This window comes from Papaver somniferum, chromosome 7, assembly GCF_003573695.1.
Source record: "Papaver somniferum cultivar HN1 chromosome 7, ASM357369v1, whole genome shotgun sequence".
NCBI classification, from domain to species: Eukaryota; Viridiplantae; Streptophyta; class Magnoliopsida; order Ranunculales; family Papaveraceae; genus Papaver; species Papaver somniferum.
The window spans coordinates 1,155,113-1,168,746 of record NC_039364.1 but is presented as its reverse complement, the minus strand read 5'-3'; the positions used below and the strand labels follow the sequence as shown (position 1 = coordinate 1,168,746).

General features: G+C 35.2%; 3 protein-coding genes across 3 annotated transcripts; all 3 read right to left on the bottom strand.

Annotated features, from left to right (window-relative positions):
• Positions 1–511: 511 nt before the first annotated feature.
• On the bottom strand, positions 512–823 carry LOC113292679 (antimicrobial peptide 1-like). Its single transcript, XM_026541558.1, has one exon. The coding sequence runs from the start codon at positions 821–823 to the stop codon at positions 512–514; it is 312 nt and encodes a 103-aa protein (XP_026397343.1).
• A 4,233-nt stretch (positions 824–5,056) lies between these two features.
• Positions 5,057–5,368, bottom strand: LOC113292675 (antimicrobial peptide 1-like). Its single transcript, XM_026541555.1, has one exon. It carries the CDS (start codon positions 5,366–5,368, stop codon positions 5,057–5,059), a length of 312 nt encoding a protein of 103 aa, XP_026397340.1.
• A 4,233-nt stretch (positions 5,369–9,601) lies between these two features.
• Positions 9,602–9,913, bottom strand: LOC113292673 (antimicrobial peptide 1-like). The gene has a single exon (XM_026541552.1). The coding sequence runs from the start codon at positions 9,911–9,913 to the stop codon at positions 9,602–9,604; it is 312 nt and encodes a 103-aa protein (XP_026397337.1).
• Between the last annotated feature and the right edge of the window lie 3,721 nt (positions 9,914–13,634).

Here is a 13,634-nt window from a genome sequence, read left to right as displayed (position 1 = left end):
CTTCTAATTTTATCTAAACTGAGAATTCATTTTATCACTGTATATTTATCTCTTTTCTACGCGTTTGTTTTTGAACGGTTTGCCCCAGCAAAATGATTTTTTGGTGGCTGTGACTCCTGAGTGCTAACCTAGCTGTGAAGAGTAACAGTTAACTATCCAAAAATTGAAAGACTGTATATCCCTTTTTGTTTTTTTGGGTGTTCTTCTGTTTCTTGACTGTTCTTATCTCTCTCGTAGGCCTATTTAATACAGTTCTTGCTTTTGGGGGGATAAAAAGGGATGTGACATTAGATAAAATTCATTTCATTAAAATAGTGTTGAGATAACACTCACAAAGCTACTAGAAATTAGATAACCATTACACACATATACCTCACAAGCAACTCACAATAAACGAGATAAAGCCAAAAACTATTACCACCTTGCTATTTTACTCATGGCGTTATTTATTGGATCCAAAGGGATCGAAACACATAATAGTAGAGCTAGTCACTTTTGGCATCACGTATACTTAACACTGAATAAACATACTCTTCCATGTATATGCGTCACAGCTACGGGAATCACCACGGAGGATAAATTGAGATGCACCCTCGCAATTAGACTGCCAATACATGGCAGCACTTTGTCCACCGTAAGTAAATTCATAACCACCTCGTAGACCAATGTTTGAACACCCACATTTCAAATGCCTTTCAGCACGATTGTTGCACCCTGGTCCAGCGTACACTATAATAGAACTTGCATTTGCCAATTCACTCACGACAGCCATGAGGACCAGAACCATGAATAGTACGGACACTGATTTCTTAATAGCTGTCATAGTTTCGGATATCAGACCGCCTTATGAAATGGAATGCAAGAAAAAAGAAAATCTTTCTCTATGGGTTTCCTGAAGTTGTGGATTTGTGTTTATGATGCGATGTAGGTATTTATAGGTGAAAGTATTAGAAGGACGTAGTATTACTTGTGAAGACATTAATGGAAGGAATCGATTATAGTTCATCACTTTATCATTCCCGGAGGCTGATTTGCAGCCTTAGTTGACAGGATTGCCTATTGTAGCCATAATGCACATGGTTTGGAACTGCATTCAGAATATAATATTCAGATTCAGTTTCCAAGTGATGATAAAGTCCATTTCAGAAACCGTTTTAAATTATCCATTTTATGGTGTTGGTATAATTTTTAGCTGGATATATATATCCAATTCGGTGGTCAAAAATGAACACGAAAATTCCACCTATTATGGCAGGTTTTTTCGGGATACCAGTTCAGTAGCCCCCAATTTTGAAGATAAGTGCCATATTTTTTAAGTTTCAGATGAGTGCACCTCGTACAGCCGGTATAACAAAATAAATGCACATAAAGATTGTACCAGTCTTTAACCTTTCAAAAGAATATCTTCACCGATTTCACAAGGAATAAATGGTTAGAGAGGGCACAAGTGAAGAATTTACCTTTCCAACTTCACTGTTCAGAGATGCAACTCGTTTTATTGCTAAGGATATCGTTATCTACAGAAAAAAAAAAATGAAATCACGAGAAGCCAAGATAGGATGAAAGAAAATATAAGACAAATAAAGTAGAAAAAAAAGGGTAACAAAAAAATAGTGGTGAACATAAAATATATTTTGCACATCGACCATTTAAAATAATTTTTCTATTGATTATGGACTTTTCATAAAGAAATTATGAGCTATTGAAATTATTGGTGACTCTCGACGTAGATTCAACTCAATGAAAAAAAGATAATGATGCAAAAAAAAAAAACAAAACAGGAATCCATAAAGAAAATATTATCCTAGCGTTAATTATGTACATACTAACAATTAACATGTATGTACACACTAACAATTAACATGCGTATAATTATGTACATAAAGATAAAGAAACAGGTGTATAATTTTGTACACATTAAGAAGAGTTTTGTGTTTTTGGTTGATGATTAACTAATCAAGTTGAAGGCGTTCTTATAATAAAATATTGTATTCTTATCTGACTATTTCTTAAAAATCAGTAGAAGGACATAAGATTTTCTGTCACCATTCAGTGTGTTGCCCAAAATAAACTTAGGTGCACAATTAGCGTCTCTTGCCGTGACATAAGTGCTGATTTATTGAAAACTATGAGATTAGTGTTCTTCAATTGGGATGGTCTAGGGTCTTGCCTTACGGTCATATTTTATAAGGATTCAGTTTCGTCACTTACACATGACATATCAACAAGGAGAATCTGGTCACTTGAAATGGCAGGAGACATAAGTCTTGTTTGAGATTGTTTTTTTTTTTTTAACCAAAAGCACTTTGTAATAAACATGTAACAAACTTTTACCAAAAATTATGTTTGGTAAAATTCACAGCAATGCGCAGCACAACACTACAGAAGAGCACTTTTCTTGTAGGGGTGAAATATCGTACAACGTAAAAATTTGATATGAAGTGTCGCGTGCCCTAAGGTAACGATTTAAGAACGCGACGGAATGATATCCATATCAACGCGTTGCGCGACAGATAAATACAACTTCTGAAAAGTAAATGAATAAGACAAACAGAGTCCGAGCATGTGAGTCTTGGTTGTCTTCTACAAGGATAATTATCTATATAAGGAGCTAGAAGACATTTTAAGAGAGAGAAATCAATTTTAAGAGAGATCATTTTATGAGAGAAATAAGTTGAAAAAGAGAAAGACCACACAAATATCTTTTGCTTCTTCTCTTTCAACCATCACCACCACCACCCAAATCTAGAGCTCTACCAAAATCCCATTAATGGAGATTCTAAATGTAATACTCATGTAATTTTAACATTCATAGTGAAGAACCATGGATGTATGTCACATTGATCGAACCATGTAAAAAATCTTTGTGTCTCATTACTTTTCTGGCACTTTTATCATCCTTTTCATTACTCAACAAGTTTAGATTTATATAATATCATAAGAGGTGTAATTGTGGGATTTAGAAACATAGAGGACTAGAGGATTTAGTTTTCCTGTAACTTGTTGGTTCAAGAAGATTTGGTATTAACATTTAATTTTTATGAATATTTGAAGTTGTGTAGTATGTACATCTTTCTAGTTATACAAAGTTTAGAGGCAAAAATGAAAGTTCCAGCGGAAGATTTCATCTCCTGAAGACAAATGGTATTGAATTTCGGAGAAATCTAATAATGACAGGAAAAAGGCGCAGTTCAGGAGAAGTGAAGCTCAATCATGAAGCCCGAAGACAAGTACAAATACGATATTAAATTTTTGTTTGGAAAAGTACAGGCAGAAGAGTTGGTGAAGACTGGTAAAAAAGAAGCAGGTCCCAGGGTCGAATCAACCTTTCCCGCAATATATTTTCTTGAATTTCCAAGGGAGAAGATACGAATAACTGCTCAATGGTGTTCTTGTTTTGATGTTGATTCCTTCCATCTCCTTGAGAAGCTATATATGCTGGATCGTCCGAAATTGAGAAGCCTACCGAACAAATTTCCTTCTCTTAAGGTATTGAGATTATTCGGAACCAGCGGCAAGGCAGTAAACTCAATATCTTAAGAGATTAATCAGAACGAGCGGCAAGGAGGTAAACTGAATATTATCCGCCATTAGAGGAGGTGGATGTCCGATCTCTTTCAGATCCATTGATATATACTCCCTCCGTTCTTTTTTAATAGGTCATTTCTATAAATAAAAGTTTCAAAAAAATAGGCCAGTTTCCTAATTGGGAAAGTCAAATGTTATTTTAATTATTTAGGACCACTTTTCTCTTAACTACTTTTGATGACAAGTGTCATGTGGACCACTTCACTTTACTTCTTTTGCTGACAAGTGTCATGGGGACCATTTCACTTCACTTCTTTTATTGACAAGTGTCATGAGGACCACTTTCAATGATTAATTCTCTTAATTTCCTTAAATTTCTCTAAAAACAAAATTGGCCTATTAAAAGGAAACGGAGAAAGTATAATTCTCCAGAACTGATATATTTACCACTGGGGGCATTAGTCCAAGACAATACTCCGAATCTTTATTCTTTAGAGATCAGTAATTGTTCTGAGTTTCAAGGTTTTCGTGATGATGATGATGATCGGAACAGCAACAGCAGCAACAATACCCTTCAAAGGTTGGAATTATCATGTTGCCCTGTTTTAACATCTCTACCGGATTTGCGATCAGGGACTTCTCTTCGTGAACTAATCATACGGAAGTGCGACAGATCAAAGGAGTCTACACCCTATGATCTCAAGACATCACTCTCCTTTCTTGATACACTCAATGTTGATTCATATAAAGATTAAATGGTGAACCAATTATTTCTAGAGTACTTTCAATGGTGAATTTTACTGGTCTTGGTTGATTGGATTTACTCTTATTCGACTTTGTTTGGTGCTTCTCGGGTCATTTGAGATGATATAATGAGGAACTGAGTAGCAACGATGAAAACCAAATGACAACTTGTTAGAGCAGTCTTATGCTGTATTTTCATTTGCAGCAAGAGCCTAACCAGTACATCATTCCGAGTCATTTGAATCAAACTGAGCTCTTTAATTCTCTGCTCGACTTCTAATTTTATCTAAACTGAGAATTCATTTTATCACTGTATATTTATCTCTTTTCTACGCGTTTGTTTTTGAACGGTTTGCCCCAGCAAAATGATTTTTTGGTGGCTGTGACTCCTGAGTGCTAACCTAGCTGTGAAGAGTAACAGTTAACTATCCAAAAATTGAAAGACTGTATATCCCTTTTTGTTTTTTTGGGTGTTCTTCTGTTTCTTGACTGTTCTTATCTCTCTCGTAGGCCTATTTAATACAGTTCTTGCTTTTGGGGGGATAAAAAGGGATGTGACATTAGATAAAATTCATTTCATTAAAATAGTGTTGAGATAACACTCACAAAGCTACTAGAAATTAGATAACCATTACACACATATACCTCACAAGCAACTCACAATAAACGAGATAAAGCCAAAAACTATTACCACCTTGCTATTTTACTCATGGCGTTATTTATTGGATCCAAAGGGATCGAAACACATAATAGTAGAGCTAGTCACTTTTGGCATCACGTATACTTAACACTGAATAAACATACTCTTCCATGTATATGCGTCACAGCTACGGGAATCACCACGGAGGATAAATTGAGATGCACCCTCGCAATTAGACGGCCAATACATGGCAGCACTTTGTCCACCGTAAGTAAATTCATAACCACCTCGTAGACCAATGTTTGAACACCCACATTTCAAATGCCTTTCAGCACGATTGTTGCACCCTGGTCCAGCGTACACTATAATAGAACTTGCATTTGCCAATTCACTCACGACAGCCATGAGGACCAGAACCATGAATAGTACGGACACTGATTTCTTAATAGCTGTCATAGTTTCGGATATCAGACCGCCTTATGAAATGGAATGCAAGAAAAAAGAAAATCTTTCTCTATGGGTTTCCTGAAGTTGTGGATTTGTGTTTATGATGCGATGTAGGTATTTATAGGTGAAAGTATTAGAAGGACGTAGTATTACTTGTGAAGACATTAATGGAAGGAATCGATTATAGTTCATCACTTTATCATTCCCGGAGGCTGATTTGCAGCCTTAGTTGACAGGATTGCCTATTGTAGCCATAATGCACATGGTTTGGAACTGCATTCAGAATATAATATTCAGATTCAGTTTCCAAGTGATGATAAAGTCCATTTCAGAAACCGTTTTAAATTATCCATTTTATGGTGTTGGTATAATTTGTAGCTGGATATATATATCCAATTCGGTGGTCAAAAATGAACACGAAAATTCCACCTATTATGGCAGGTTTTTTCGGGATACCAGTTCAGTAGCCCCCAATTTTGAAGATAAGTGCCATATTTTTTAAGTTTCAGATGAGTGCACCTCGTACAGCCGGTATAACAAAATAAATGCACATAAAGATTGTACCAGTCTTTAACCTTTCAAAAGAATATCTTCACCGATTTCACAAGGAATAAATGGTTAGAGAGGGCACAAGTGAAGAATTTACCTTTCCAACTTCACTGTTCAGAGATGCAACTCGTTTTATTGCTAAGGATATCGTTATCTACAGAAAAAAAAAAATGAAATCACGAGAAGCCAAGATAGGATGAAAGAAAATATAAGACAAATAAAGTAGAAAAAAAAGGGTAACAAAAAAATAGTGGTGAACATAAAATATATTTTGCACATCGACCATTTAAAATAATTTTTCTATTGATTATGGACTTTTCATAAAGAAATTATGAGCTATTGAAATTATTGGTGACTCTCGACGTAGATTCAACTCAATGAAAAAAAGATAATGATGCAAAAAAAAAAAACAAAACAGGAATCCATAAAGAAAATATTATCCTAGCGTTAATTATGTACATACTAACAATTAACATGTATGTACACACTAACAATTAACATGCGTATAATTATGTACATAAAGATAAAGAAACAGGTGTATAATTTTGTACACATTAAGAAGAGTTTTGTGTTTTTGGTTGATGATTAACTAATCAAGTTGAAGGCGTTCTTATAATAAAATATTGTATTCTTATCTGACTATTTCTTAAAAATCAGTAGAAGGACATAAGATTTTCTGTCACCATTCAGTGTGTTGCCCAAAATAAACTTAGGTGCACAATTAGCGTCTCTTGCCGTGACATAAGTGCTGATTTATTGAAAACTATGAGATTAGTGTTCTTCAATTGGGATGGTCTAGGGTCTTGCCTTACGGTCATATTTTATAAGGATTCAGTTTCGTCACTTACACATGACATATCAACAAGGAGAATCTGGTCACTTGAAATGGCAGGAGACATAAGTCTTGTTTGAGATTGTTTTTTTTTTTTTAACCAAAAGCACTTTGTAATAAACATGTAACAAACTTTTACCAAAAATTATGTTTGGTAAAATTCACAGCAATGCGCAGCACAACACTACAGAAGAGCACTTTTCTTGTAGGGGTGAAATATCGTACAACGTAAAAATTTGATATGAAGTGTCGCGTGCCCTAAGGTAACGATTTAAGAACGCGACGGAATGATATCCATATCAACGCGTTGCGCGACAGATAAATACAACTTCTGAAAAGTAAATGAATAAGACAAACAGAGTCCGAGCATGTGAGTCTTGGTTGTCTTCTACAAGGATAATTATCTATATAAGGAGCTAGAAGACATTTTAAGAGAGAGAAATCAATTTTAAGAGAGATCATTTTATGAGAGAAATAAGTTGAAAAAGAGAAAGACCACACAAATATCTTTTGCTTCTTCTCTTTCAACCATCACCACCACCACCCAAATCTAGAGCTCTACCAAAATCCCATTAATGGAGATTCTAAATGTAATACTCATGTAATTTTAACATTCATAGTGAAGAACCATGGATGTATGTCACATTGATCGAACCATGTAAAAAATCTTTGTGTCTCATTACTTTTCTGGCACTTTTATCATCCTTTTCATTACTCAACAAGTTTAGATTTATATAATATCATAAGAGGTGTAATTGTGGGATTTAGAAACATAGAGGACTAGAGGATTTAGTTTTCCTGTAACTTGTTGGTTCAAGAAGATTTGGTATTAACATTTAATTTTTATGAATATTTGAAGTTGTGTAGTATGTACATCTTTCTAGTTATACAAAGTTTAGAGGCAAAAATGAAAGTTCCAGCGGAAGATTTCATCTCCTGAAGACAAATGGTATTGAATTTCGGAGAAATCTAATAACGACAGGAAAAAGGCGCAGTTCAGGAGAAGTGAAGCTCAATCATGAAGCCCGAAGACAAGTACAAATACGATATTAAATTTTTGTTTGGAAAAGTACAGGCAGAAGAGTTGGTGAAGACTGGTAAAAAAGAAGCAGGTCCCAGGGTCGAATCAACCTTTCCCGCAATATATTTTCTTGAATTTCCAAGGGAGAAGATACGAATAACTGCTCAATGGTGTTCTTGTTTTGATGTTGATTCCTTCCATCTCCTTGAGAAGCTATATATGCTGGATCGTCCGAAATTGAGAAGCCTACCGAACAAATTTCCTTCTCTTAAGGTATTGAGATTATTCGGAACCAGCGGCAAGGCAGTAAACTCAATATCTTAAGAGATTAATCAGAACGAGCGGCAAGGAGGTAAACTGAATATTATCCGCCATTAGAGGAGGTGGATGTCCGATCTCTTTCAGATCCATTGATATATACTCCCTCCGTTCTTTTTTAATAGGTCATTTCTATAAATAAAAGTTTCAAAAAAATAGGCCAGTTTCCTAATTGGGAAAGTCAAATGTTATTTTAATTATTTAGGACCACTTTTCTCTTAACTACTTTTGATGACAAGTGTCATGTGGACCACTTCACTTTACTTCTTTTGCTGACAAGTGTCATGGGGACCATTTCACTTCACTTCTTTTATTGACAAGTGTCATGAGGACCACTTTCAATGATTAATTCTCTTAATTTCCTTAAATTTCTCTAAAAACAAAATTGGCCTATTAAAAGGAAACGGAGAAAGTATAATTCTCCAGAACTGATATATTTACCACTGGGGGCATTAGTCCAAGACAATACTCCGAATCTTTATTCTTTAGAGATCAGTAATTGTTCTGAGTTTCAAGGTTTTCGTGATGATGATGATGATCGGAACAGCAACAGCAGCAACAATACCCTTCAAAGGTTGGAATTATCATGTTGCCCTGTTTTAACATCTCTACCGGATTTGCGATCAGGGACTTCTCTTCGTGAACTAATCATACGGAAGTGCGACAGATCAAAGGAGTCTACACCCTATGATCTCAAGACATCACTCTCCTTTCTTGATACACTCAATGTTGATTCATATAAAGATTAAATGGTGAACCAATTATTTCTAGAGTACTTTCAATGGTGAATTTTACTGGTCTTGGTTGATTGGATTTACTCTTATTCGACTTTGTTTGGTGCTTCTCGGGTCATTTGAGATGATATAATGAGGAACTGAGTAGCAACGATGAAAACCAAATGACAACTTGTTAGAGCAGTCTTATGCTGTATTTTCATTTGCAGCAAGAGCCTAACCAGTACATCATTCCGAGTCATTTGAATCAAACTGAGCTCTTTAATTCTCTGCTCGGCTTCTAATTTTATCTAAACTGAGAATTCATTTTATCACTGTATATTTATCTCTTTTCTACGCGTTTGTTTTTGAACGGTTTGCCCCAGCAAAATGATTTTTTGGTGGCTGTGACTCCTGAGTGCTAACCTAGCTGTGAAGAGTAACAGTTAACTATCCAAAAATTGAAAGACTGTATATCCCTTTTTGTTTTTTTGGGTGTTCTTCTGTTTCTTGACTGTTCTTATCTCTCTCGTAGGCCTATTTAATACAGTTCTTGCTTTTGGGGGGATAAAAAGGGATGTGACATTAGATAAAATTCATTTCATTAAAATAGTGTTGAGATAACACTCACAAAGCTACTAGAAATTAGATAACCATTACACACATATACCTCACAAGCAACTCACAATAAACGAGATAAAGCCAAAAACTATTACCACCTTGCTATTTTACTCATGGCGTTATTTATTGGATCCAAAGGGATCGAAACACATAATAGTAGAGCTAGTCACTTTTGGCATCACGTATACTTAACACTGAATAAACATACTCTTCCATGTATATGCGTCACAGCTACGGGAATCACCACGGAGGATAAATTGAGATGCACCCTCGCAATTAGACTGCCAATACATGGCAGCACTTTGTCCACCGTAAGTAAATTCATAACCACCTCGTAGACCAATGTTTGAACACCCACATTTCAAATGCCTTTCAGCACGATTGTTGCACCCTGGTCCAGCGTACACTATAATAGAACTTGCATTTGCCAATTCACTCACGACAGCCATGAGGACCAGAACCATGAATAGTACGGACACTGATTTCTTAATAGCTGTCATAGTTTCGGATATCAGACCGCCTTATGAAATGGAATGCAAGAAAAAAGAAAATCTTTCTCTATGGGTTTCCTGAAGTTGTGGATTTGTGTTTATGATGCGATGTAGGTATTTATAGGTGAAAGTATTAGAAGGACGTAGTATTACTTGTGAAGACATTAATGGAAGGAATCGATTATAGTTCATCACTTTATCATTCCCGGAGGCTGATTTGCAGCCTTAGTTGACAGGATTGCCTATTGTAGCCATAATGCACATGGTTTGGAACTGCATTCAGAATATAATATTCAGATTCAGTTTCCAAGTGATGATAAAGTCCATTTCAGAAACCGTTTTAAATTATCCATTTTATGGTGTTGGTATAATTTTTAGCTGGATATATATATCCAATTCGGTGGTCAAAAATGAACACGAAAATTCCACCTATTATGGCAGGTTTTTTCGGGATACCAGTTCAGTAGCCCCCAATTTTGAAGATAAGTGCCATATTTTTTAAGTTTCAGATGAGTGCACCTCGTACAGCCGGTATAACAAAATAAATGCACATAAAGATTGTACCAGTCTTTAACCTTTCAAAAGAATATCTTCACCGATTTCACAAGGAATAAATGGTTAGAGAGGGCACAAGTGAAGAATTTACCTTTCCAACTTCACTGTTCAGAGATGCAACTCGTTTTATTGCTAAGGATATCGTTATCTACAGAAAAAAAAAAATGAAATCACGAGAAGCCAAGATAGGATGAAAGAAAATATAAGACAAATAAAGTAGAAAAAAAAGGGTAACAAAAAAATAGTGGTGAACATAAAATATATTTTGCACATCGACCATTTAAAATAATTTTTCTATTGATTATGGACTTTTCATAAAGAAATTATGAGCTATTGAAATTATTGGTGACTCTCGACGTAGATTCAACTCAATGAAAAAAAGATAATGATGCAAAAAAAAAAAACAAAACAGGAATCCATAAAGAAAATATTATCCTAGCGTTAATTATGTACATACTAACAATTAACATGTATGTACACACTAACAATTAACATGCGTATAATTATGTACATAAAGATAAAGAAACAGGTGTATAATTTTGTACACATTAAGAAGAGTTTTGTGTTTTTGGTTGATGATTAACTAATCAAGTTGAAGGCGTTCTTATAATAAAATATTGTATTCTTATCTGACTATTTCTTAAAAATCAGTAGAAGGACATAAGATTTTCTGTCACCATTCAGTGTGTTGCCCAAAATAAACTTAGGTGCACAATTAGCGTCTCTTGCCGTGACATAAGTGCTGATTTATTGAAAACTATGAGATTAGTGTTCTTCAATTGGGATGGTCTAGGGTCTTGCCTTACGGTCATATTTTATAAGGATTCAGTTTCGTCACTTACACATGACATATCAACAAGGAGAATCTGGTCACTTGAAATGGCAGGAGACATAAGTCTTGTTTGAGATTGTTTTTTTTTTTTTAACCAAAAGCACTTTGTAATAAACATGTAACAAACTTTTACCAAAAATTATGTTTGGTAAAATTCACAGCAATGCGCAGCACAACACTACAGAAGAGCACTTTTCTTGTAGGGGTGAAATATCGTACAACGTAAAAATTTGATATGAAGTGTCGCGTGCCCTAAGGTAACGATTTAAGAACGCGACGGAATGATATCCATATCAACGCGTTGCGCGACAGATAAATACAACTTCTGAAAAGTAAATGAATAAGACAAACAGAGTCCGAGCATGTGAGTCTTGGTTGTCTTCTACAAGGATAATTATCTATATAAGGAGCTAGAAGACATTTTAAGAGAGAGAAATCAATTTTAAGAGAGATCATTTTATGAGAGAAATAAGTTGAAAAAGAGAAAGACCACACAAATATCTTTTGCTTCTTCTCTTTCAACCATCACCACCACCACCCAAATCTAGAGCTCTACCAAAATCCCATTAATGGAGATTCTAAATGTAATACTCATGTAATTTTAACATTCATAGTGAAGAACCATGGATGTATGTCACATTGATCGAACCATGTAAAAAATCTTTGTGTCTCATTACTTTTCTGGCACTTTTATCATCCTTTTCATTACTCAACAAGTTTAGATTTATATAATATCATAAGAGGTGTAATTGTGGGATTTAGAAACATAGAGGACTAGAGGATTTAGTTTTCCTGTAACTTGTTGGTTCAAGAAGATTTGGTATTAACATTTAATTTTTATGAATATTTGAAGTTGTGTAGTATGTACATCTTTCTAGTTATACAAAGTTTAGAGGCAAAAATGAAAGTTCCAGCGGAAGATTTCATCTCCTGAAGACAAATGGTATTGAATTTCGGAGAAATCTAATAACGACAGGAAAAAGGCGCAGTTCAGGAGAAGTGAAGCTCAATCATGAAGCCCGAAGACAAGTACAAATACGATATTAAATTTTTGTTTGGAAAAGTACAGGCAGAAGAGTTGGTGAAGACTGGTAAAAAAGAAGCAGGTCCCAGGGTCGAATCAACCTTTCCCGCAATATATTTTCTTGAATTTCCAAGGGCGAAGATACGAATAACTGCTCAATGGTGTTCTTGTTTTGATGTTGATTCCTTCCATCTCCTTGAGAAGCTATATATGCTGGATCGTCCGAAATTGAGAAGCCTACGGAACAAATTTCCTTCTCTTAAGGTATTGAGATTATTCAGAACCAGCGGCAAGGCAGTAAACTCAATATCTTAAGAGATTAATCAGAACCAGCGGCAAGGAGGTAAACTGAATATTATCCGCCATTAGAGGAGGTGGATGTCTGATCTCTTTCAGATCCATTGATATATACTCCCTCCGTTCTTTTTTAATAGGTCAGTTCTGTAAATAAAAGTTTCAAAAAAATAGGCCAGTTTCCTAATTGGGAAAGTCAAATGTTATTTTAATTTTTTAGGACCACTTTTCTCTTAACTACTTTTGATGACAAGTGTCATGTGGACCACTTCACTTTACTTCTTTTGCTGACAAGTGTCATGGGGACCATTTCACTTCACTTCTTTTATTGACAAGTGTCATGAGGACCACTTTCAATGATTAATTCTCTTAATTTCCTTAAATTTCTCAAAAAACAAAATTGGCCTATTAAAAAGAAACGGAGAAAGTATAATTCTCCAGAACTGATATATTTACCACTGGGGGCATTAGTCCAAGACAATACTCCGAATCTTTACTCTTTAGAGATCAGTAATTGTTCTGAGTTTCAAGGTTTTCGTGATGATGATGATGATCGGAACAGCAACAGCAGCAACAATACCCTTCAAAGGTTGGAATTATCATGTTGCCCTGTTTTAACATCTCTACCGGATTTGCGATCAGGGACTTCTCTTCGTGAACTAATCATACGGAAGTGCGACAGATCAAAGGAGTCTACACCCTATGATCTCAAGACATCACTCTCCTTTCTTGATACACTCAATGTTGATTCATATAAAGATTAAATGGTGAACCAATTATTTCTAGAGTACTTTCAATGGTGAATTTTACTGGTCTTGGTTGATTGGATTTACTCTTATTCGACTTTGTTTGGTGCTTCTCGGGTCATTTGAGATGATATAATGAGGAACTGAGTAGCAACGATGAAAACCAAATGACAACTTGTTAGAGCAGTCTTATGCTGTATTTTCATTTGCAGCAAGAGCCTAACCAGTACATCATTCCGAGTCATTTGAATCAAACTGAGCTCTTTAATTCTCTGCTCG

What these genes read in the sequence shown, in the direction of transcription:
- LOC113292675 (XM_026541555.1), bottom strand. Translation starts at nt 5,368, where the DNA reads ATGACAGCTATTAAGAAATCAGTGTCCGTACTATTCATGGTTCTGGTC.
- LOC113292673 (XM_026541552.1), bottom strand. Translation starts at nt 9,913, where the DNA reads ATGACAGCTATTAAGAAATCAGTGTCCGTACTATTCATGGTTCTGGTC.
- LOC113292679 (XM_026541558.1), bottom strand. Translation starts at nt 823, where the DNA reads ATGACAGCTATTAAGAAATCAGTGTCCGTACTATTCATGGTTCTGGTC.